At 51.9% G+C, this 23,841-nt stretch overlaps 3 protein-coding genes across 5 annotated transcripts in view; 1 reads left to right on the top strand and 2 right to left on the bottom strand.

The window, feature by feature from the left end:
• CFDP1 (craniofacial development protein 1) overlaps positions 1 to 9,228 on the bottom strand; it is a 68,163-nt gene extending 58,935 nt beyond the window's left edge. The window contains exons 1-4 of the mRNA XM_059481645.1: positions 9,102 to 9,228; positions 8,928 to 9,036; positions 7,999 to 8,230; positions 6,168 to 6,268 (exon numbers count right to left, since the gene is read on the bottom strand). Coding sequence (XP_059337628.1) covers positions 6,168 to 6,268; positions 7,999 to 8,230; positions 8,928 to 9,036; positions 9,102 to 9,180 — 521 coding nt within the window. The 5' untranslated portion in view covers positions 9,181 to 9,228. The remainder of the gene's footprint in view (positions 1 to 6,167; positions 6,269 to 7,998; positions 8,231 to 8,927; positions 9,037 to 9,101) is intronic.
• Positions 9,229 to 9,541: 313 nt separating this feature from the next.
• TMEM170A (transmembrane protein 170A) lies at positions 9,542 to 13,603 on the top strand. Its single transcript, XM_059481658.1, has 3 exons — positions 9,542 to 9,665; positions 9,754 to 9,924; positions 10,463 to 13,603. The coding sequence occupies exons 1-3, from the start codon at positions 9,542 to 9,544 to the stop codon at positions 10,591 to 10,593; spliced, it is 426 nt and encodes a 141-aa protein (XP_059337641.1). The 3' UTR covers positions 10,594 to 13,603.
• A 533-nt stretch (positions 13,604 to 14,136) lies between these two features.
• SLC12A3 (solute carrier family 12 member 3) lies at positions 14,137 to 22,528 on the bottom strand. 3 transcript variants are annotated; one of them, XM_059481333.1, is made up of 26 exons: positions 22,235 to 22,528; positions 21,824 to 21,982; positions 21,522 to 21,597; positions 21,297 to 21,392; positions 21,012 to 21,151; positions 20,700 to 20,810; positions 20,399 to 20,510; positions 20,103 to 20,233; positions 19,766 to 19,850; positions 19,304 to 19,458; positions 18,889 to 18,996; positions 18,530 to 18,653; positions 18,328 to 18,429; positions 18,078 to 18,233; positions 17,901 to 18,000; positions 17,374 to 17,485; positions 16,684 to 16,824; positions 16,396 to 16,502; positions 16,173 to 16,255; positions 15,923 to 15,991; positions 15,645 to 15,749; positions 15,355 to 15,466; positions 14,981 to 15,067; positions 14,755 to 14,890; positions 14,578 to 14,645; positions 14,137 to 14,288 (listed from the first exon to the last, which is right to left on the bottom strand). In XM_059481333.1, exons 1-26 carry the CDS (start codon positions 22,526 to 22,528, stop codon positions 14,147 to 14,149), a joined length of 3,111 nt encoding a protein of 1,036 aa, XP_059337316.1. In that variant the 3' UTR covers positions 14,137 to 14,146. The 3 variants fall into 3 exon arrangements, with proteins under 3 accessions (XP_059337316.1, XP_059337319.1, XP_059337318.1); XM_059481336.1 differs by having other exon boundaries at positions 14,755 to 14,854; XM_059481335.1 differs by having other exon boundaries at positions 15,645 to 15,746.
• Between the last annotated feature and the right edge of the window lie 1,313 nt (positions 22,529 to 23,841).

The following is a 23,841-nucleotide window of genomic DNA, read 5'->3' as shown; positions in this document are numbered from 1 at the left end:
GATAATACCAAAAATAGGTGGCAATCGGTTAACACAGAAGCATGTATTCCTAGAGGACAATTAGGCTATGTCTGTGAAAACGCTGTAGTAGAAGCGGAAGATCTATGTTTAGATGCTGAAAACAGTGTATGTACTTTTGAAATGCTTCCGCATAATAGAACACAATCACAAGTTTATTATATAGGGAATGGGTGCGCTTGTGTGAGGACAGCTTGCGATAACGTCACCATAGATAATTGCCAAGAAAAGACTAACAATACTAACTTTTGTGTATGCAACTTCACCAAGATAGTAGGTTGTGACTTTCATTATACTGTCCCAATAACTACTCAACAGCTAATTAATGCAGATTTTGACCTATATCAAGAGATACCGAAATTACAAATAGGGATGGACGTCGAAGTCCTTAAAGCAATGCTCACACATCCTAAAGTAAGGGAATTAATACAAAAGGTAAATCAAACAACCAAACGAATGGTATGGCAGGTAGAACATAATTCAGAAAAAAATACAGAATGTCCTGACTAAAGTAGAACAAGTAGGCCAGCATCATTGGTGGGATATCTTTGTAGGATATTCCCCAACAGCTACACAAGTCTTTAACTATCTGGTGCACCCAACGCTAATAATAATCATAGTTCTGTTACTATTAACTCTTACAAATATTTGCATGTGGTGGAGACTGAGAATTATAATGAAAAGAACCCAAATGATCTGGGCTATGGTACGAGCATATCAGCGCCCTACAGGGTTAGAATTTGACGAAAGAATTCGTAAGTAATAAGAAAAGGGGGGAAATGAAGCCATTTATTATAATGGTTAATAGCTTCTGAAAAATAAAAGAATTAAAGACACTCAAAATATATTAAGGGAATTGCAGCAGTTAATAAATAACCTAAAATACACTTTCAGGAAGATCTTTGATCAGATACTTAGGTAAGGCAATGTAAAAATACACTCACAATATTTGGATAGGTAATCTAAAATACACTCTCAGAAGAAACTTTGGAATTAGAATATTTGAAGAAGAAGAAGTGGAAGCCAATAAGTTAAAGTGACCTGCCAACCCGTTAGGATCAAGCCAAGTATAACAGTTACTTCAGCTAAGTCATGGAAAAACATGCCAAGGATAACAGGAAGAAGACCAAATTAGGAAAAGCTTAAAATTTAACTGAGGAAGACCAAGAATTCCCAGAAGACTCCGCCTGCCTATGAATATGCATGTAATAAATGATGTAATCCTTGTTTAAAATTGTATAAAAACCCGCTTTTGCGGTGCATAATTTAGAAATCCATTTCGTGATTTCTCCGACGCGTCGTAATAAAATACCTCCTGCTTATCTGACTTAGGCTGAGTCTCTTAAGCAGTTATTCTCGCCTTTTGGGGCAAATTCGGCATCAAATACATCATCAGCACCAGGATTTTCCTTCCACTCTTCTTGCTTTCCAGGGAAAAGCAGAAGCAGCTGCTATTGCTCAGACAGCAACCTTAACTGTCTTCAAAGCAACAAAATAAGTGACAGACTTGGCTAACACACCCTTTGTTTGCCAACTTTGTCACATTTGGTTGTCTTAGTAGCCATGTAAGGAGCAGACAGGACATCACAGCCACTGATAAGGAATCAGAGCCTGAGCAAGGACTGTGGAAAGCTCAGGCTGTTTTCAGGTGTCTGATCTGTTGCTCCTGCAGCCCCTTCCACCTGCTATCTCCTAAAAAGGGTCTGGGATCAAGTGGTTGAAACTCTGGAAGAGGACAGCAGATTCAGAGCTAAATAGTGAGCAGTCTAGGACATAGCAACCAACAAGCACACAGGTGAGCTAAAATTAATAACAGAAAATCAATATTTCAGTAAGGAGAGGCAGCATAAAGAAATCCCAAAGCAGCAGTACTGTACAGCTGCACAGAACTGAATTATAACCTCACCTCCACTCTGAGGTCAGCACTTCTTGGTGCAAAGGAATAAATCAGTCCTTCACCAGGTCTGCACAACTCTGCTGAGGAGCTCACCAAGGTGAAGAGCTCAGCAGCCCAGAAAACACCTCAGACTGGGCTCAGTCTCACCATCTCACCCAACCAGGCCTAAGGTAAGCCTTAGTGACTCTACAGGACACCAAAAGAAGAACCTGCTCTCAGCCACCTCCCTTCATCTTTGCTTCTTCTGCTCAAAAGTCACGGACTTCACCACTAAACCCCTCAACTTAAGGTCCCACTTAAGGTCCTTAAATTTCAACTTGCAAACAATCTCCTCTGAATAAATCTTTCCTGAATCCTTGACATAGGCTGAAAACCTGTGAAGCAGCAACACAGAATGAGCAATGAGGTTTTGTCCAGGTACATTTTAGATGATAACCACTTACAAACAGTAACCGATGATAATCAGGTTCTTTTTCAACCCATACTTAGCTGTGGCAGATGTAGTACCAAATTCAGCCAGTATAAACCTCAGTAATCACTACAATAATTTAAGCTTATAACTATTTGGTTATAAATCTGATACCTCAGGTATTTCTTTAGCACTTTTGAGCTGCACTGTGAACCATCATGTTCCCTAACCCAGAATAAAGCTGCCACTCAACTCTGCTCAGCACAGGGACCAGCACAGCTTGTTTCCTCAGAGCACAGAGGTCACACAAGTAAAAAGCAGCAACCCAGGGGCTGTTCTAAGTCACAAATGTGGTCTCCTACACAAATCAATGACAGGGAGCCTTTAGGAGTTCATGTCTCACATAGAACAGCTCAATACACTGTTTTGACATGAGTTTGCCTACCTTTTTTTACAGAAATATATGAACTTTAATATTCCTGAAATCCAGCAGCAAGTCACACACTCAGTGTGGAGCCCACCTATCCTTGTGAGAAAGGAGCTGTGACAGGAACACCTCCCCATTCACAGCTTTGCTTTGGGTTCCTTGGTTCATGCACACGGGGAAGCAGCCAAGGCACTGAAGCAGCACAAGGCACAGCTCTGCCAGCACAGCACAGCACCATCAGTGCAGCACAGCAACTCTGCAGCAGCAGGAGAGCATTCCCACCACAAGAACAGCCTGTGTAAAGCTCTGGCTATAAACCACACAAACCATGTGCAAGCAATACAAAGCTCCTAGTCTGGAGCCTGGAATCTGGAACTTGGAATCTGCAGCATATGAATAAAGCAGGGTGCTGAACACAGGCCTCCCATTCCTGAATCAGCACCCAAGCCATTACTGTTTTTACTTAGTTTTGCCTTCCACAAGCCAAATTAAGGTAGAGAAGATGTTTCAAAGTAAAATCTGTTTTTGACAGCAATCAGTAACCTGACTCTGCTCTTCCCCCCCAGGCTGTCACACTGACACCATGGGCCAAACCAGCTCCATGTATGTGAGCTCCACTCTGCTGCAGCCCCAGCTGGACACAAAGTTCACTTTCATGGAAAGAGCACAGAAAAACCATTCTGATGCACTGAGCACAACAGAGATTTAAAGAAAGCCAAGGACCAAATCCTTTTGGAGTGCTAAAGAGAAAACAAGCAATTACAAATGGCAACAGTTTTTCCCTGGCACTGGGGATGCAATTCCCTATTAAGGCAAACACACGTCCTGCACTGTGAGGCAAGTTCATAAACCAGAGGCTTCAAAGGAGTTTCAGTCTCTTCTGTCAGGGAGAAATGTCTTGAACTTCCATTTAGATGCTGAATTGCCTTTGCAAATTGCTCTTGCTGCCCACAATTACAGCCATTTGGGTGACAGTCACCTGCTGCTCCTAATTTGTTTAACATTAGGGAGACAAGAAAAGCAGACAAAAAAGTCCCAACTGGAAAGCACTGCAATCAGTTTAAGATTGTTTCTAGTTCCAGGATTCAACAGCTTTAGTTTTACAAGGCAAAATTATATAATGTATTTTCTTAAATTAGAAAAAGACACTAAATTAAAATCTTCGTTTGGTCATTGTTAATTCTTAACATTCCAAAGCTGAAGTTCAGCACTAGCAACTGATACAAGCATGGACTCATCAAAACAGACACTGAGTGCAGCAAAAACCTACAGGGGAGCTGACAACACAAAGCCCCTTTACTATTCCAGTATAGCCCTGTAGCTGGAGATCACTTTCAAACCACTTCTGCTACTTCAATCAGGCCAGAAAAATCATACCATCATCTTACAGGAGAAAATAAATTGTTCTGCAACAGGAGATCAGGGCTAAATGATCTTCTGTTAAGAGCTTCAGTGAGCAGACTGAAAATTTGTGCCCTGAATCTTTCACTGCTTAAACACTGATCTAAATTCTCCTCAAGGTTTCAAAGGAGCATCACTCAACAGTAGCCTCAAACCATTTAGAAAGGCAAGCAGCAGAGACAGCTCTCAGTTCAGTTCCTTCAGTGCAGAAATGCACACACACACACCCCTACCGTGTGGTGCCTTTTTATAAGCAGTGATTTGCCAGCTGCTTCCCCAGGCAAGGAAATGAGGGTTGGTTATTCAGGGCATTTGCAGATGTTGGGGGGTGCAAAGACACCTCCAGCTAGTCTGAGGAAAGAGAAACCCTCTGGGCCTCACCTACTGCCATTAGGGGAAAGCACCAGCAGCTGTGAGTAGCAAGCACACCTTGTACCCTACCCACAGCTAACAGTGTGACCCCCTTAAAGAAGCAAGATGTAGCAAACAACAGAAAAGAATCAGCTTTGCACATCACAAAGATCAAGGGGGCAAAAAACGTTAAAGGATTTTTCTGTTATCAAAGAGCTCAAGAACATGATTTTGTTGTAACTCTGGTACCAGCAGAAAACAGAGCTCCAGACCTCACTGCAAACCTTCTGTTGCTGCTTCTGTAACCAACTGATTTAATAACTACTGTAAACAAAGCATGCATTAGCCTTGGTGCTTGCAGAATTACAGTCTCATTGTCACCCAGGCTCCAGCTATTGCCTATTTCATCAAAACTTGGTAGAAATTTCTGCTGATTCCTCTGCAGTTTCCTAAGGGAAACAGTAAGCACTGAGCAGTACAAAGAACACTAGAAAAGGAACTGGTGCAGGAAAATATGTCTTTGTCTTAGTTACAGTTCTTAAGAAACCACATATAAGATCCTGGTGTCAAAAGCATAAAATCAGTGACTAGAATCCATGAGCAACTTCTGTTCACATAAAGCAATGTTTCACATAAACCAATGTTTCAAAGGCCAGTGAACAAAGTGAATGAAGTCCATCAGTGAGTGAGGGGTATTCCTATTCCTATGGTCTGACTTGCCCAGGGAAGTAGCAAAGTCCCTACTATGGCTCACAGCTCTCCTCAGATTTTTCAAACAGCTCAGGCAGCAGGGCTAACATGAAAAGCAAGAGCAGCAGAAGCCCCAGCTCTGCCTCCTCCTGCAGATTTAGGCAGGGCGAGTGCTACTGCTGGGAACTGCTGCCCTCTGCTGTCACACCAATCGGGCCAAGTCACTCTGACAAAACCACATTTACTGCTACATAGAAATAACATCCCCAGATAAGAACCAGCAGTTCACAGGGCAGTCAGATTTCAGGTGGGTTCAGCCAGGCCCCTCAGTTCTGGTTTTACACATTTATCAAACACCTGGCCCTTCCTGCAGCACAGCTGAGAGGCCTCCTGTAAGCCAGACTCAGCCTAAAGCAGGATTTTACCCAGCCCATCCCCTTGGCTGCAGCTGTTTCAGAGGCAAAAGCACTCAGCTGTTAGTCTGCTCAGAACAACACCTCTTACTGCCTGCAAATCTTTATTGTGGATTGTGAACATCACCAGGAAAGTGCCAGCCAATAATCCTGCCTGCAGCACAGAACCTGGACTGGGCTGAAGGAGTAAAATGTGTTACCCTCATCCTTGTGGGACCAGATGTGCTTCCCTCCTTGTCTCAACCTTCCCAGTGACAGAGCCACCAGGGAGCTCTGCCAACCATTACAAACACTGGCCAGATGGGGAAGCCTAAGTGAATCTGAATTACATTTATGAGTGCTATGAAGTTGAGTAAAGACTGAGGTCTGTATATAAGGATACTCTGCAGCTCTGATGCAGGAAAATTTTGGCCTCATTTTCCCTGAGATCTCTATGTGCTCACAATAAAAGAAAGAATCAGTGTAAAGAAGACCCACTGTGCCTCAGAGCCCAGCTCCAGCCTGCCCCAGCACTCAGCTTGCACTGGGCCCACAATGGACACATCACATCTGCCAACTTACTTGATTTCCTCACCAGCAAAATCGAATGTTTTGGTGATTGTCACTTTTCCTGAATCTTTTGGCTTCTCCTGAGGCTTATTCCCACTGTTCTCTTCTTCAGTCTACAAAATACAGGGAGGAGAAAGCAAAACAATGTATTTGTGGAGCCAAGCCAAGTTATTATTCCAAAGGGCCAAGGGCCCAACACAGACCTTGGGTAGCACTGCAATTCAGAGTGGTGGTCACAGCAAGTCACACACAGACGAGGCAAAAGAAATAAATAAATTTCATTCCACCAGAATGAAATTCCCCATTTTGGTTCCAGGCTGCCATTGAAGGTCTAAGATCAAAACAAACTAAAACAAGAAGTGAAATTGTAATAAATGCAGGAAGGAGCAAGAATACATGGCAGTGGTTCAGAAAGCAAAAGCCTGGAGATTTGGTTCTCTCAAAGTGAATTCCACTAAAGTATGTTTAATTTTACTCAAGAACAGAGAATAACAAAACTCATCAGCAGAAAAAGCAGTGCTGATCTCCCTACTTGTCAATAACATCTCATTTATTTGAGAAGGAAAAATCTTTATCAAGCAATTTGTCAGCAGTGCCTCTTAATTTACTCAGTCACAGCTACAGCTGCTAAAAGGATACATAAAAACCTCAACCACTGTAAGTTACCACAACAAAACCCAAATTCTTGATCTAAATCAACCACACACCACAGAGATCTTCTGGAAGGCCATGCAAGCCCAAGAAGTTCACAAGGAGAACAGAGGAACTGCATGTCTCCATGAATTATTCCAGGCTATGGAGGAACTTTCAAAGGTATCTCACATTTTAGCAACCTGCCCATAAAAGCAGAACTGCTCAGAAGAAAATGTTCACTTCTCTTCTCCCCTCTGACTCTACAAGTAACCCCCCCAGCTGCTCAGGCAGTACTAAGGAGAAGCAGGAGGGCTGAGATGAAAGGACTCTCCTTCCAAAAGCTGCAATCAAATACTACAGAACTACACTTGCTCCACAAGCTCCCAAGAGTCATGGAAAGAAGCTTCACACAGTCAGAACTGTACTCACCAGGGAGACTCCTGTCTTCTGTTACTGAACATTTATTGTGGCTGACCATCTAAAAAACCCCACACTGCTAATTCTAGCAACAGAGGCTCACTTGTGGTACATTCTTCCCTTCTACCACCTAAAGCATGAAAGGTTTTGACAGACAAACACATGCACCTGGTTTTACTGAGGACCAAATCCTTTCTAACTGCTACCACACACTGAATTCTCTCTCCAGAAAAACCTCTGCACATTGAGAGCACCTTACTGGGGCTTACAAAGGACACAAGAAAGCTAGATTCAATCTTGTTACCAACGTGCAAAATGCAGCAGGTTCCAGACCCCCTCCATGAGGATGGAGGCACAGAGAGCCCAGCACAGACCCCTCTTGTTCCCCCACTCACACAGACACGCAAATCCTCTTTTTAAAATATTTTTTTAAGCATCCGGAAAAGCACAAGCCTCAGGGAGAGCTGTGCCCCCATGCACAACTCAGTCCAAAGCTCTTCATTGCTGTATCAGGAGGCATCCAGGCCCAGGAAGGGAAGCCAGCAGGGCTCTGTAGGACACTCCAAGATGCTGACAGCTCCAAAAGCAGCACCACCTTCACATTTGGAAGGAAACCAGCACCTTGCAGCCTGTCCCTTCAGGGGATGTGAGTCTCACAAAGCAGAGGGGGCAGGGCCACCCCCAGCCTCTCCCAGCTCTGCCCAACACCTGACACCAGCCAGGACCAAGGGAGAATGCTCTAACCTCCAGGCCCTTCCCACCCTCCCTGAGTACAGGCCCAGGTCCCCCTTACCTTCTTGATTTGTGTCCCTTGTGTGGCAGCCACAGCTTTGGGCTTCTGTCCTACATCACTGAGGAAACTGGCCCAAAGAGCATCCTCTTTCTTTTTTTCTTCTTCTTCTTTTCTTCTTTTTATTTGCTCTACATCATCCACTTCCTCCTCTTTCTGCTCCTCTCCATTCTGCTGGGCCTTTTCTTCCTCTTTCTCATCTGCCTCTAACAAGAGACCTCCTTTCTTCCTCTTCCTGAAAGCAGATGCCAAAAAAGAAGAAAAAAAACGTATATGGAGCTGCTGCAACACTATTCCAGAGATTAACTGCAAGTTTGGGTGAAGCAACATAATATTTCATATTTTTACTAACACATCCAATTTGAGAGGCTCTCTCTTAACCTTGGAGTGTATGTATTTTATTTAAAGATGCTGCTGCTCAGAAAATACAGTGGGACTGATGCAGGCAGTGCCCCTGAAGTGAACTGGCCCCTTTGCATGCATTTCTGGGAGTATATAATGTGCTGAAACACTGGTACAGGCTGGCCAGTGGCTGCCCCATCCCTGGAGGTGTTCAGTGGTTGGATGGAGCTTTGAGTGACCTGGTCTAGGGGGAGGTGTCCCTGCCCATGGCAGGGGTGGAACAAGGTGGTCTTTAAGGTCCCTTCCAACCCAAACCATTCCAGGGTCCTGTGGCTCTGGGATAATGCAGTAGCCAGGAGGGGAGGAGAACCTGGGCTGGATAGAAACCAACCTCAACTAAAGTCTGTATATGTTTATATCAACGTGACAAACCCCGTCTGTGCGTGCCTTGCGCTGAAGAACGCTAATATAAACAACTCCTGCTGGGGAGGCTTTTCAGACACGTTGTCTGTCGGGCCGAGCTTCTCCGCTCCTGCCCCTACCCCGGACCGCAGCGCGGCGTTTCCCGTTCTCCGTTCCCAGGGCCGTACCTGCTGCCGGGCCGCCGGGGGCTCCTCCTGCCGCGGGCCGGCCGCGGGCTGCCCGCCGGCTCCTCCTCCCGCACCAGCTCGCTCTCATCATCCTCGCTGTACTCCGCACCTGCAAGCACACACCGTGAGCGCCGGGGGCGCCGGCAGCGCCGCCTCCCGCCCGCCGCCACTCACCCGAGGGCACGTAATCGTCATCGTCGGCCGAGGAGTACAGCTCCTGCTCCTGCTCCTGCTCCGACTCCGAGCCCGACATGCTGCGGCCCGGCCCGGCCCGGCCCCGCCGCCTCGCTGCTCCCGCCCGCGCCGCCCAGAGCGCCGCCGCCGCCCGCGGGCGCCCCCTGGCGGGCAGGAAGAACGGCCGCGCCTCCGGGGCGGCGCCGCGCGCGGGGAGCAGAGACGAGAGTCCGCCAGCGGGCCAGAGCGTCCCGCCGGCACTCCCAGCGTTCCTTGCGGCCCACAGCCGTTCCCATGGCAGCGCGGGGTCGGGGCGGGGCCCGTCTGCCCGAAGACCAGCGCTGATTGGCGAAAAGCCATGTCTATCATCTTACAGCGTTTCCCATTGGCTGCGGTGGGCGGAAGGGGCGGTGGCGGATGGCGGCGGGGCGGGTGCGGGGATGGACGGCGGCGAAGCGGGCGGCGGTGGCGGGGGGCTCCTGCAGCAGATCCTCAGCCTTCGCCTCGTGCCCCGCGTGGGCAATGGCACCACCACCTATTCCAGCCCGCTCTCCACTTTCCCAGGTACCTCCCTGCCCGGAGCGGCCTCCGCCCGCCGGGGCCGCTGGAGGCCTGCGGGCCGCGGGCCGCCCTCACACCGTTCTCTCCGCAGAGATGTGGTACGGCGTCTTCCTGTGGGCAGTCGTCTCCTCCCTTGCCTTCCACGTCCCGGCCGCGCTGCTTGCGCTCTTCACGCTCCGGCACCACAAGTACGGCCGGTTCATGTCCGTGAGCGTGCTGCTGATGGGCATCGTGGGACCCATCACCGCCGGCACCCTCACAAGTACGGCAGGGCCGGGGGCTGCGGGGATCACAGGTTAACTTCGGGAGCGCGGGGCATGGTCCGCGGGATGGAGATTTCCCTTCTGGCTTTATTTCCCCCTTGCCGCACGTTTGAAAGGGTTGGACCCCGTGTCGGGCATACCAAACGTGCCCAGCGGGTGCAGAGCCAAGGGGCTTTCACATTTCTGAGCGCCTGGAGGAAAATCTCTCCGAAGTTTGGTGTCAGTGCCCAGACCTGGGTAATGTTTGCAGCCTGTGGGATCGTGTGACAAAGGTGTGTCCCAAACCACCCCAGCCCCCACAGCTGCTGGAGGCCCAGCGGAGTTTCAGCACCAGTTCTCCCATTGCCACCAGCACGCTCTGGTTCCTGGCTGAGGTTTGTCAGCCATCCCCAGCCCAGCGTTCCTGCCTGCTGGTGAGCAGGGAGAGGTTCAGACCCTGCTGTTCTCTGTCCCAGCCTCACATCCTGAGGCTCCCCCTCATCCCTGTGCACAGCAGCTGTCTCACATTCATGTCTTGGCTTTTCCCCCTCTCCACAGGTGCTGCCATTGCTGGAGTTTACAGAGCTGCAGGGAAAAAAATGATTCCCTTTGAGGCGCTCATTTTTGGCGTGGGCCAGACCTTCTGTGTGGTGGTGGTTTCCTTCCTGCGCATCCTGGCCACTCTGTAGCTCCTCTGGAGAGCACAAACCAGAGGGGGAGCACAGGACCTGCTGCCTCAGAACAAAGCACAGGGAGCACAGCTCCAGCCTTGTGTTTCTTCTGCTGATTTAAGGAATTGGGACGGCTCGCTCTTGCCTCCAGCCTGGCTTGAAATTTTTAAATTGTGAATTTTGTTACTTTTTGGTAACATTAAGTGCCAAGTGAAGCTTTATTTCTCTGGAGGGTAGGAAGATGGCTCCCAGAGGAGGAGACCCAGGTACCTGTCACCAGTGATGGACTGTAGTAACAGGACATGACTAAAATGGGGCACCAGCTGTGCTGGGGCAGGAACAGGACCAGAGTGACATTGTGTCCTCAGAGCTCACTCACCACTTTGTTGCTTGGTTTTCAGTGAACCTGAAGCTCTTTTAATGCCAGTTTTTAAATTAAAAAATTGTTTTCTTTCTGGCCCAAACTTCTTAATACCAGGTGATAGCCATAGTGGATTTGGGAGCAGCAAAAGGAAAACTCATTTTAGATGGATGAGAGTGCAGATTTGTGTCTGGGAGCTCTGGCTGTGAATGCTGCACAGGGGAAACGACTGGTATAAAAGAGATTTTGTGAATTTTATTACAGCAAAGCTCTTCTGGCCCTGTGAATGTTTTGCCCAGAGGCAAAGCAGAGTGGAATGGGCACTCCAGAAATCCCAGGTGTGCACAGCTCTCCTCAGGCTTTGAAGGAGACTTATGTTTTCAAAGACCCCTGTTCTCCTTTGACTTGCTGGGGCTGTTCATGTTGGTGTGCTGGAGCTGGGTCCCTGCTCTGGTCTGGAAGTGGCACTTTTATCCAGCTTGGATAAAATCCCTGCTGCTGCTGAGAGCTGCCTGGCCAGGCTGGGCTGTGACTGGGTGTCCCCAGTGCAGGGACTGTGCCACGCTTTCAGCATCCAGCCCACAGTGTGCCAGGGCTGGGAGAGCTGCAGGGCTCCTGGCAGGAGCCTGGCTGGTTCCTGTGTCCATGTGAACACAAATCAACCCTTCTGCACAGGCAGCACTGTCTCCTCATGAAGTGTTTGAGTTTGTTTTGCTTTTAAGTGACTTTTAACTAATTGGTAGCTCTGCATTGTGCCCGAGTTGTGCTGCATGGCTGGGGCACTTGAGCAGCTCACTGGGTGCTTCCTGGGGCTGGGTTCTTGGGGAAGCTGAGGTTGAATTCCAGGATGTGGCTGGGCAGGGCAGGCACCCCCAGGGGTTTGCTGTGCTCTGTGTGTGTGCCCAGCTCACACGTGTGGGCTGCAGAGGGAAGCACTGTCTGTGTGCAGCCTTTCAGGGACAGTTCCCATCTGTGTGTTCATTGAATTCCTCTGGTTTCCAAATCAGTCCCTTTGGTACCTGCAGCATTTCCTAGGGCCATTTATCTGCCATCTCCTCAGTGCTGGAATGACTGGAGGTGGCACTTAGTGCCATGGTCTGGATGATGAGGTGGTGACCAGTCAAAGGTTGGACTGGATCTTAGAGAGCTTTTCTAAACTAAATTGATTCTGTACCCTTCAGCAGGGTACTGTGTTTATCATGGAAAAGGGTTTCTCTGTGCACTGACTCCTCAGGAGTGGTCTGTCAATGGTGGGAGGTGTTTTGCAGGAGCTACTAACTGAGATTACTCTAAATTTTAGCCTACGTTAATTCAGGGAGTATAGATGCACAGTTTAGGAAATAATTTAATGTGAATCCCTCTGCTTAGGTGGGTGAGGTCCAAGTGGTGTAACATACACTAAATCCTGGATCTGTGGAGAGCCCTGAGTGCTGTGCTGCTTGCAGAGAGCCAGTCTTCCTGCCAGGGCAGAAACAATGAAAAAGAAGGAATAAGCTTTCTTTCTTTTCCCCCTTGCCACTTCGGGTTTCAGCATGTGTACAGAGTGCACAGTTTAATTTACAGGAGTTTTCCTGTGTTTTCCTGGATGGATTAAAAGTATCTCATGGAATTTGAATAGGGTGGGTCTGGCTTTACCTTTCAGGTGACAGCAGACACCAATGTCCTGAGCAGCTGCTGTGCTCTCCTTCACCCTGGACTGGTGCCTGGCACCACTCAATAGCCATTAAGCTGATTGCAACTGAGAAAGCACTTTATCCATGTGCCCCATGCACAGCAAGAGGAGGTTTCCTTGCAGGAACAGGGCTGAGGGGTGCAGGACACAAATGGGGCTGTTGCAGAGCTCAGAACAAGTGAAAACTGCTCAGCAAAGTCACTCAGTGCTGGGTGAACTGAAAACCTCCCATTTTCTGTCTCTTGGGATCTCTGGGAGTCTCTCTTGAGGGGGTTCTGGTTTACTTGAAGAGTTGGCAGCTTGACCCTGTTTGGAGTGTTTGGAGCTGGCAATGTCTCTCTATACCTGGATGCTGTGAAATTTTCAGGGAATTCTTGCATAAAAGGTGAACAATCAATCAGCTGATTTGTCTGGACACATGAGCACAGGAGGCAAGTTCTTTGTGTCACCTTGGTGCTCACAGAGCATCCTGCACTCTGCTGGCAACCTCCCTCTCCAGTAAAACCAGAGCTAAACAGAAAGGAGGAGTAGCCTTGAGCTGAAGCACTGGTGGCAGTTTCCTCCTCTCATTGCTTTGGCCTTCCCTTTCCATTCCTTTATTCCAAGTGAGCCGTGTGGAGGAATCCCTTCAATTTTCATCAGGTATTGGTAGACTTTGCTCAGTCAAACTTGTCAAAAACTGCAAAGAGCTGGCAAAAACATCAACACTGAGGTGTCCTGGGCTCAGCAGTGCTGTGAGCCTCTGCTGGGGAGCCCAGCCTGTGTGCTGGTTAAGGAAACACCTTCTGGAGAAGCTGCCCTGGAGGAACACCGACACATGCTGAGGCTCCCTGTGTGTGACATCCCCTCTGCCCCCACCTGGCTTCCTCTTGCACACACCTGCAGCTGTCATGAACAAATCTTTGTACGATTGAAAATCTGTACATTTTATTTTTCTACTGACACTCCTAATCCTGGTGGTGATTATCAGTAAATTCTGTAACTCTTGTGGTGAATCAGTGTTGTGTGTTTCTTCTGCAGCATGACAAGGGTTCTGCTTTAGCAAATGAGCTGCACTCCTGCTTTGCTTGGAGCCATCTGCACCAGAATTGTCCTGGTTCTGCTGGTAAATGTTGTCTGCATAGGAGCTGGACCTGCACCTGCAGCCAGGCACCACAGTCTGAGGTGACCTCTCACTGCTGCTCAGTTGTTGGGGACAGGCTTAGCTGTTGTCCCTGTCCCTGAGGGGCCATGCTGGGGCCCTGCAGCCCCTAGGCTTGGTGCTGACCTGCTCCCAGTCCCTGGGGCTGTTCCACCCTGGGCCAGTGGCTTTGCTGGGCCAGCATTCAGTCCCTGCACAGCACGTGGCCTCTCCTGGGCGTGCAGGTGCAGGAGCCCACAGCTCCCCTGCCTGGCTCTGGCTAAACCCTGCACTGCAGGGCCAGCATTGCTGTTTATGGATGTACAACCTACAGAGCCTGAGATGGGGCAAACAAACATTTGTAAGAGGGTGGCAGCTGAAAAATTCACACCCCAAGTCATCAGGAATGCAGGAGGCTTTATTGGCAGTAAAAGGTCAACACGTTCTCTTGGTTTCCTCGTGTGAGGATGATGGGGGGTCTCAGGTCCTGAGAGAGGGTCTCCAGCCAGGCCATGTACAGGGAGCTGGGGCAGCGGCCCTTCCTGCCGATGGGCGGAGTGCTGCAGACAGCGGGGAGGGGCGTGAGGCAGGGCCGGCACCGAGCCCGACACAGCCCCGTCAGTCCAGTGCAGGTTAATTCCCTAAAAAGGGCCAACACCACATCCTCCCACCCGACAGGACCCCAGCTGGAGCCCGTGGTGTCTTCCAAGGGTTTTCCCTGTGGTGCAGCACTCTCACCAGAGAATCAGGGTGTCCGTGCAGGACCTCCCCACCCAGGGAGGGGTGAACATCCCGAGGGATGATTCCCATGGGGCAAGAAACAGGCGTGAGGGCATTACTGGCACTTACATGGCTATGAGTGCTGCATCCCGTGAGTAATCCCGCAAAATCTCATTCAGCCTCACTTGTCGGAGTGACTGTGGAGCAAAGAGCATCGAGAAACACAAAATAATGGTTTCCAGAAAGACTAAATTTGTCTAAAAAGCAGGAGACCCTTTGCAGGATCTCCCCTGGCACTGGTCCTACCTTGGCTCTGTTTTTATCGACCTCCTCATCAGAAATCTTCCAAGGACAGCCCTGTCTCATCTCGTTCACTGTGGCCTCGTCTTTGAAACCATCGTTCAGCCTGAAGGGAGCGATGAGTTCATCAAATCGCTTGATGCTGCAACACAAGCAGACAGTGCCAAGGAAGAGGGTCTGGGCAGGTTTGGGGGCACTGTGGGGGCACGGGGAAGGGAAGGGGAGTGGTTACTGCTCTGGCCGGGGTTTCTGGTTGATGTCAGGGAGGATGTGGACCTCATGGAAGCCGAGGCGGAACTTGCTCAGTAGAGAGACAATCCTAATGGAGAGAAAAGGACAGATTTCCCCAAAGTTAGCAGGGAATGGTAGCTCTGACCAGGACCTGCCACAGCAGAGAACCCTGCTGCTGGCGTCAGTTTGCACTTTGGGTTTTCCCACTCTGCAGCCACATTGATTTCCAGAGAAATGAGGCAAAGCAGCCAGGTCAGAGCTCACAGATCCCATTATGGCAAAGCTGGGAGGGCTCAGCAGGATGGGAAGCAGCTTGTGTCACCACCCACAGGACAGTGACAGTGGACAAGAGCTGCAGTGGCCACCAGCACTTACGCCTTCCTCTCCTCGTCCATCCTGTTGATCTGCCCGCCGACAAACACCCGGATTTTGCACTTTCCCCAGCGCTTCTTGCGCCCCAGCAGGTAGGGGATGAGCAGCGTGAGACCTGGCCCCAGAACATCCGGTGGGAATGCAGCAGTGAGCCCCAGGCTCACCAGTGCTTCCTTCCTTGGTGCCAAGGGCCAGGGATGTCCTGGCACCATTTGGCAGGACTGAGCTCTCCTAGGCACCACAGTGGAGGTGCTGGGCTCACATTATCTGGACAGATGGAAGGTGAAGGTTACCTCCATCATCAAAGAGCCAGTAAATGTCAATGGTCTTCTTGCCCTGCTTGCTCTGGAAGATGGTGCTTGCCTGCTGCTCACTGGCCAAGGTGGTGGGGTCTGCTGCTAGGGCAAGAGGGTCCTGGTATCAGCAAAGGGCACCACCAGCCACAGATTAAAGGCATCACTTCTTCCTGGTCCCAGTCCTGCTCCCCAGGGCTTGAAACCCCCACCTCGCCTGCAAAATAATCCTCAGAGCTGGGGATGCTCTGGGGGATCACAAGGCAGGACCAACCTACCTGTGCCTGGGGCTGCTCTGCTGCCAGTGCCATTCTCGGGGTGCTCTGCTGCCTCGAACGTGAGGTTAACTGAGGAGGGAGGAGAGGAGCAAGGGCAGCACAGCAGTGCCTCACTGTCCCCATCCCTTTGATCCCAGCACAGGAGTGATGTCCTGCCAGCACTGTGGCCTTTGTCTGGGGACATGGTGCTGGCTGGCACACCCCACAGCTCCATGTCTCTGTGCATCCCTGGCCAACCAAAGCCACCTACCATGTGCCTGCAGCACTCGGGAAACGTTCAGCCCTTCCTTCATCCGCATTACGCACACGCCGTACTTGAAATCGAATGCGTCGCTGGAAGGAGGGAAGAGAGGGAGTTAATGGAGGGTGCACTGTCAGCCCAGCTGGACCCTGAGCACGTGACTGCAGCTGTCAGTGGGGCCACCACCAGCTGCCAGTGTCCCCAAGAGGTGGAGGAGCCAGTGTGGCCGTACTGCAGGATGCCCACGTAGTCCTCCAGGCTCTGGGGAGATGCCGTCCGCCAGTTCCTCTTGTAGCCCAGCACTAAGATGTTAGGTCTCATCTTCCCGAGGCCAGCAGCCTATGGATAGATGTCCCCATGAGACCCTTCTGCAGGGACAGACGGACACAGGTGGTGTCCGTCCACTCCATGGGGGAGCAACACAGGGGGGTGCCTGGAGATCGTGGAGGGAGGTCAGAACTCCCCCAGGATGTGACAAAGAGGAGGGACCCTGCTGCTGGAAGGCCAGTGATGGCTGTACCTGGATGAGCATTTGGACACCACTTCTCAGATCCTCAGCCACCACATCTGTGTAGAAAGCCTTGATCTTCCTCTTCATTAGCCACTTAGTGTGGCCATCTGCCATCAGCCAGGACTCCGGCATCTTCTGCTTCCGTGGGCCCTGCAGGAATCAGGAGCAGGAGCTCAGGCAGCCCCTTCCAACTGATGGTCTTGCCACCAAGGACTTCTAGCTCCTCTCTTCCCAAATCATTGGTAAGAGGTGGATGTAACCACTGCACACATGGGAGGTCGTAATCACAGCCAAGAAAACCAGTGAATCCAGGGAGTCAACAGCCAGTGCACACAATCCCAACAGTCCCGTGGGTGCAGATGAGCTGGTTCTTACTGCACCCAATTGCTCTGGAGTCTGCAGGGCTGCAGGACCCCCCTGTGGTCTGAGCAACTACTTCATCCTTCCAAATCTTCTGCAATTAATTGGCAAAGGGAAGCCATAAGCCCACAGGGACATCGTGATGCTTCACCAATATTGCTTAATAACTCAGAGGGGCTTCCAGTTGACACATTTCATCATCCAGCAGCACACAAGTGGGCACATTTCAACCTCCACCCTGTGAGCCCACCAGGATACAACCAGATTCCCCAGCCCTCCACCCACTGGTGGCCAGAGCCCCCAGGACAAGGAACCAACCAGCTCCTGCAGGTGACTCACAATCAGCACGTTGCCACAGAGCATCAGGCTGAGGTTCTTGGTGAAGGTCCCCACAAAATCCACCAGTGCAGGGCGGAAGTTGGGTGGGCCAGTCAGCACCAGGCACTGTGGTCTGCAGGCAGGGGGAAAAGGGAGTGAGGAATAGTAATTTGGAGGCATCCAGCCCTTTTGGAATGAGCCATGTTTCTTCTCCCATGCTTGGCCAGTGGCAGCCATAGGGAGCATCTTTAGAATGAGAAAACATGTGACCTGAGGCTCCAGTTTCACTCTTTGGTCTTTTTATATCAGATGAGACCAATGTGTCTGTGTCTGTCTGGTACAGGGAGGGCAGGGTTTGCCCGGATTTCTACCGTACATGGCACACACATGGGATTTTAAAGAGACACATTTTGCTGTAGCTCCTGGTTCCTGAGGGTGGTGGTGAGGGTGTGGCCACGGGCATGATGCCTCCCTGGGTTTAAAGGAGGCTGGAGCTGGCTCTTTATCCCATTCCCTCCATGCCCATCACTGCAATGAGCTGCCCTTGCCTGTAGTTCTTGATGTGCTCATCCACTTCGCTCAGCCCCACTGAGTAGTTGAGGGCCATGTTGTAGGAGCTGGCTTGCATGGAGGAGCCCCAGTTGACATCTGCATGAGGAGGATGGATTAGCAACAGGGCCAGACACCTTCTGGAGCATCACCAGTGCCAGGTTACTACCACCCACCTGGCTTTTTGTAGAGGACATATCCCAGGAGGAAGATGACGATGCCGAAGGCAATGAGGGCTGCCCACCAGGTCAGCAGGAACATGATCACCACTGAGACAGCAGCTCCAAAGAGTGCAGCCCACTTGCTGTAATACCGAAAGGAGGGTCGCCAGCCTGCACGCAAACACACACACAGAGAGCCGCTGCCGGGAGGGGGAGCCGCACCGGGAGCCGCCGCCGCAGGGCACGGCTGGCGGGCACAGCCCACCTGGGGAGTTGGTGATGGAGGCGTGGAAGCAGCTGAAGTTGATGAGGGCGTAGGAGCAGAGGAAGAAGTTGGAGATGATGGGGGCGATGGCATTGAGCTCGGCTGTGGGAAGGGGAGAAAGAGAGCGAGCTGTCAGTGGTGGGGACAGAGCCACCCTGCTGGTGGCAGGCTGCAGGAGGGTACTGGGGCAGCAAGCACCCACCGATGAGGATAAAGCCAACAGCAATGACATAGGTGAGCATGTAGCCACGGATGGGCTCGCTGTTCCTCCCATAGCCCTTCCCAAAGAAGCCAATGAGAGGATAGAGCTGGTCCTTGCAGAGACACTGCAAAGAGAGACACAGTGGGGATAGCAGGCTGTGCCAGGGACACGAGATGGCAGTGCCATGGTGGCTCCAGTATCCCTAAGAGCAAGGGCCAAACTGGAGCCATGCCCTGTGTTGGCACCAGCATCCTCCTTGCCCCAGGGCTGCTCATGGATGCAGAGCCCTGCACCAAGGAGCATCACCCACTGCTGAGCTCAGGGAGAGGAGCTGGGGTATGCAGACACCACCCCCTCACCTGGAAGACTTTGGGGGCTGAGACAAGGCAGGCCAATGCTGAGGAGAGGGTAGCACCAAAGATTCCTGCTGTAATGAGGGGGCCAAATCCAGACACCATGCTCATGCTCTGCATGAAAACCAGGGGATCAGGAACCCCAGCATCTCCGGTGCACCAACCTCCACCCCAACCCTGAGGGATTTCCAGCCCTAGGCCCCATCCTGCTGCATTTCCTTTAACATTATCCAGGCAGCAAAGTCCAGCCACATCCAAAAGCCCACCACCTAGTGCCTTCCTGTTAAAAAATGGCTGTTTCAAGAGCATGGGTGCCCCCAGGATGGCAGGGAAGTGCCAGGCATGCAGCTGCCTGGGAAAGCCATCCATTGCAGCACAGACCTGAGCAGGAACAGGGGCTGGCCATGGTTCTGAGCAGTACCTGGTAGTAGTTGCTGAGCCCATATCGGCAGCTCTGCTGTTGGGCACAGGCAGTGAAGTTCCAGCCGAAGCTGCAGGCCAGCCCCTCACAGCCTGGAGAACCCACGGCCACGCTGTCGTTCAGGCTGCCTGAGGCGTCTCGGACCACACAGGCACCTGGGGGACACACAGGGCCAGAGCAGGGCTGGAACCTCTCCATGGTTTCAGGAAGCCCAGCCCCACATCCCATTGCCTGTGACAACTCCCAGGTCCCTGCCATGGGGCTTTGAGCAATGCCAGGAGCTCCACTGCCCACCCAAGATGACTTTGCCCCATGTGGGGGTAACAAGGTCCGGCACCTGTGGCACTCACACTGGGATATCAGTGCCAGTGTCCACAGCTTGCTCCTGGCTCCTACACACCTGCATCCTCCCAGGCCACCCATTTAGGGTAGGGGCCAGCCCACCCACCCAGCCCCACTTACCAATGGTAGCAGAAAGCACCAGGTAGGACATCGTGGTCCAGAAGATAGCCATCAAGGTGCCCTTGGGGATGGCCATGGCAGGATCCTGCCCAAGGGAGTTGCAGAGATATGTAAGACAGCTTTCCAGCAGCAGTGCTAATGTAGGCAGCTTATTTGTGGCTGCTGTACAGGAGGAATTTTAATTCACTGTATCACAAAGCCACAGAGCATCTCCTGGCTGAGCCCAAAGTTTCCATAAGAAATAAAGTCCAAAGGTTGGATCAAAATGAAAGCCCCAGGGAAAAAAGGACTTGAGCCCTGAGAAACACTGGCTCAGGCAGCAAGAGTCACAACCCACCTTCAGGTCACCTGAAATGTTGGCCCCAGCCAGGATGCCGGTTGCGGATGGGAAGAAGATGGAAAACAAGCCAAAGAAGGAGCCCTCAGGTCCACGCCAGTTGGGCACAAAGTTCTGAGCAAAGATATCAGCTGGGGAGGAAGCAAAGGAGAAGCATTTAAGGCCTCTTGGCTACTTTTTTCCTGGCTAAAGCACATTAGCACTAGCTTGGTGCTCTCCCCAAACTGCAGCAAAGAGCCAGGCTGCAGAGATGCACTTGGACCTGCTGAGTGCAACCCCAGTCTGGGTGGACCCACCTCGGTAGCTGAAGAAGCCCTTTGCTTGCTTCTCAGCAGTGGCTGGGATCACTGTCCCCACCAGGTAGTTAATGAAGGAAACCAAGATGACCAGGAAGAACAGTATCTGTGCCTGCCAGACCAGAAAGAGCCAGCTGAAGAACTGGGCATTGGGGCACAGAAAGAGTGAAGAATGTATTTGGAGAAATCCATGACTGTTTTTGGGGAGCTACAGGCATCCTCTGCTCCTCAGATGCCTGGTGGCCAGCAGGGACAGCTCTTATCAGCCCAGGAGAAAAATGTGAGCAGGAGAGAGGGTTACCTTGGCCTCCCATTCCATGCCAGCCAGGGAGATGCCCAGCAACACCGTCACAGTGATGACCCCAATGATTCGGATGTCATTGGTGGGGTCTACGATGAGGGAATTGTGCTCCTGAGGAAAGGGAACTATTTACAACATGGAAATAACCCTCTTCCTTACCAAACCACTGTTTTTTCTGAGTTTTAGCAGCCACTGTTTGATTATCAGTAGTCCAATGGTAATGCAAATATTGATAATCAACACAGGTTGTACAAAGAGAAAGTGAGGATGGAGGGGTAGGGGGGACATTGGGACCCAGAGCTGCTCTCTTACCTGCAGCAGGTCCCGGACAGTTTCAGCAAAGCCCACTGTGTGCATGGCCACGGCCACGGCGTTTGCAAAGGCAAAGATCAGCCCGATGGAGCCGCCCAGCTCTGGCCCCAGGCTCCGTGAGATCAGGAAGTAGGTGCCTCCTGAGGCAGGGAACACCCATGGCATTACTGCTTCCCCCAGGTTTTGGGGTTCCCCCGCACCTCACAGCCCATGCCAGGAGCTCACATCCATGGGGCAGCCCCAGGATAAAGAGACCCCTGGAGTGGCTGGGAAGGAACACACTACCTGACTTCACTTTGCCATTGGTGGATATGGCAGAGATGGACAAGCCGGTTATGGTGGTCACTGTCACAGACATGAGGATGATAAGCCATGTCAGGGCTGTGGGGAAAGGGCATTGCTTCACTGCTGTATCCCCCAGCCTTCCCTAGAGTCCCACCAACCTCCAGATGTCTGGGTGATGATGGGCCCAGTGCCACTGTCCAGCCCACAGTGAACCACAGCACCCACCGATTCCTGCCTGGGCGGTGATCCAGGGCAAGCGCAAGTAGAGGATAACTCCCCAAATGTTCAGCATGCAGCGGATCTGAGGGGGACAGAGGGGACCTGGCCATCAGGGCATTGGCACCTAGGGATGGCCAAACCATGCCAGCTCTGCTGCTCCTCAGAGAAAACCACCCCACCGAGGAGGGCAGGGAATTGCTCAAAGCACATGTGCTTGCAAAAATACAGACATTGGGGAAAAATGCAACAAGGGTAAAATGCTTACGAGGGAGGGCAGGAGGATGCTCATGGGGGATGGTCACACTCACCATGACGCCCTTCACCCAGCCAAAGCGGACAGGTTCTGGCTCGGAGTCTCTGCCTGGCTCCCCTTCTGCCTCCTCCAGCCCAGCCTCCGGCCCGGCCTCTGGCAGCCCATTGCTGTGCTGCACGTCCGACACCGGCGTGTGAAGGCGGCTCGGGTCAGGCTGTGGGACGAGGGGAAGGCAGGTGAGGGTGGACTTCAGGCAGCTGTCCCTGGAGGCAATGCTCTGGCTGAGCACACAGCTGGATCCTCTGGCTTCTCTCAGGGCCTTCTTGGGAATATGCAGTTAGCATAGCACCAGTAATGGCACCAAGATGCAGGGGACAGAGTGACCCACGACAGGCACTTTGCAGGGACCAGCAGCATGGCCAGGGGATGCCAGAGATGTTATGGGTACAGCCAAGCCCCCTGTTACCTTGAGGATGGAGTGCAGGTCAGCCAGCGAGGGCCTGCCCTTCCTGGGGTTGCCCACGCCCTTGCTGTTGGCGTAGTGCTCGTAGGCTGGCACCACATCCACTGTGTTGTAGCCGAAGGTCCTGGTGTAGAGGGTGCTGCTGGACAGCTGGGTGGGCTGGGCGCTGTCACAGCTGGACCCCTCGGTGGGTGTGTAGGGACCCCGGCCCGCCTCCTCCATGCCCAGGAGGGTGCTGATGGTGAAGCGGCCGCTGCAGCGGGCTGGGGGCACATCTGGGATGGGCAGCTCGGCCATTGCCCCTGCCCAGCAGCCTGCCAGGTGAGGACAGGGTGGAGAGGGGCTTGCCGGCTTTATACCGCACAAAACCGGAGCGAGGTGACCGGCACACACCCACCACTGATGCTAATAGAGGAAAGGAATCAGCCTGAACCACCTCGAGCTGGTCAGGGGGAAAAAAATAGCTGGAAGGGATACCAAAACCACCATAATGGGCATCACTGCCTCCCAGCGCTTGATGGGGCCAGCGATAACGGATTTGAGATTAAGTCCCAAGGACAGATCAGCAGAGAAATGCAGTGCTGAGTTTGCCTCCGGCCCCAACCCCGGAACATTCAGTTCACAGGGATTTATTATGGAAAAAGGGAGCAAGACTCCCACGCACCCTCACCCTTCCCTGGGATACTGCCCCAGACCTGTCAGATATCATAAATCATCCTGGCTGGTCTCCAAGGTGCCGCCTGTGGCACTGAGCTGGGCCGGATGTGGGGAGGGGAACAGGGCCTTTATCTCACAGTGAAACGAGGGGGAAGGGGGGAGTGTGACATCAAGGGATCTGAGGGATGCTCCTGCTGGAACTCGGATTCCAGGCTGCTGGAGAAGACAGGGTGCACAGAATGGTGTAAGTCTGTCTGTGCTTGTCCAGGGCTGGGAGCTGGCAGCTCTCAGTACCAGGCAGCAGAGATGCCCATGGTCCCACAGCCCCTTTCCCCTCCAGACCCAGGGACAGGGTACCACTGAGCCCCCAGGGCTCAGAACTGCCCCCAGTTCCGTCCCCGAGTCAACAAGCCATTTAAACCCTTGCCCCCATCACACAAAAAACAAGATGAAGCTATGTGGCCACAATCCCACAGCGACAGGAGCTGAGGACAGGGGGAGGGATGGGCACTTGTTTCACTCCCCAGCCCCTGTCACATGTGCCACCAAAGCAGTTACAGATAAGATCAGCAAAGACAGCAAACAAGGCCAGCAATAAAGTTCGAGGGCAGCCCATTGGAATTTCAGCTCTGTGTGGCTTTGCAAGTTAATGGAAAATTGGGCCTGCCTGCTGTGCTGCCTCTGGCTGTCTTTGCATTCACACACAAATTTTGACCTGATTTTTGAGGACTTGCTCCAGCCCCCTTGTTTGTGTGAGAGCAGACGGCTGTGATCAGCCAAGCCCCGGGCAGCCAGGGGAAGCTGAGGGCAGCAGCCCGGTCTGCATCCCTGCTCAGCCCTCGCAGCACTGCAGGGCACCTCAGAGCCCGGAGAGCAGGGACAAGGGCCAGGTGAGGACCAGGAAAGAGCCTCACCTCAGAGCACCTCACACAACAACCTCCACAAAGTGGACA

This window comes from Ammospiza nelsoni, chromosome 13, assembly GCF_027579445.1.
Source record: "Ammospiza nelsoni isolate bAmmNel1 chromosome 13, bAmmNel1.pri, whole genome shotgun sequence".
NCBI lineage: Eukaryota > Metazoa > Chordata > Aves > Passeriformes > Passerellidae > Ammospiza > Ammospiza nelsoni.
This window is presented reverse-complemented; position numbering and strand designations above follow the sequence as displayed.

Excerpts from the sequence above, each read along its gene's own strand:
- TMEM170A (XM_059481658.1), top strand. The coding sequence starts at position 9,542 with ATGGACGGCGGCGAAGCGGGCGGCGGTGGCGGGGGGCTCCTGCAGCAG. Across the intron at positions 9,666-9,753 it reads CCCGCTCTCCACTTTCCCAG|AGATGTGGTACGGCGTCTTC; the intron begins GTACCTCCCTGC and ends TTCTCTCCGCAG. Across the intron at positions 9,925-10,462 it reads CACCGCCGGCACCCTCACAA|GTGCTGCCATTGCTGGAGTT; the intron begins GTACGGCAGGGC and ends CCCTCTCCACAG.
- SLC12A3 (XM_059481333.1), bottom strand. The coding sequence starts at position 22,528 with ATGGCCGAGCTGCCCATCCCAGATGTGCCCCCAGCCCGCTGCAGCGGC. Across the intron at positions 18,654-18,888 it reads CAGCCCCCAAAGTCTTCCAG|TGTCTCTGCAAGGACCAGCT; the intron begins GTGAGGGGGTGG and ends CTCTCTTTGCAG. Across the intron at positions 15,750-15,922 it reads CAGAGCAGCCCCAGGCACAG|CAGCAGACCCCACCACCTTG; the intron begins GTAGGTTGGTCC and ends CTCTTGCCCTAG.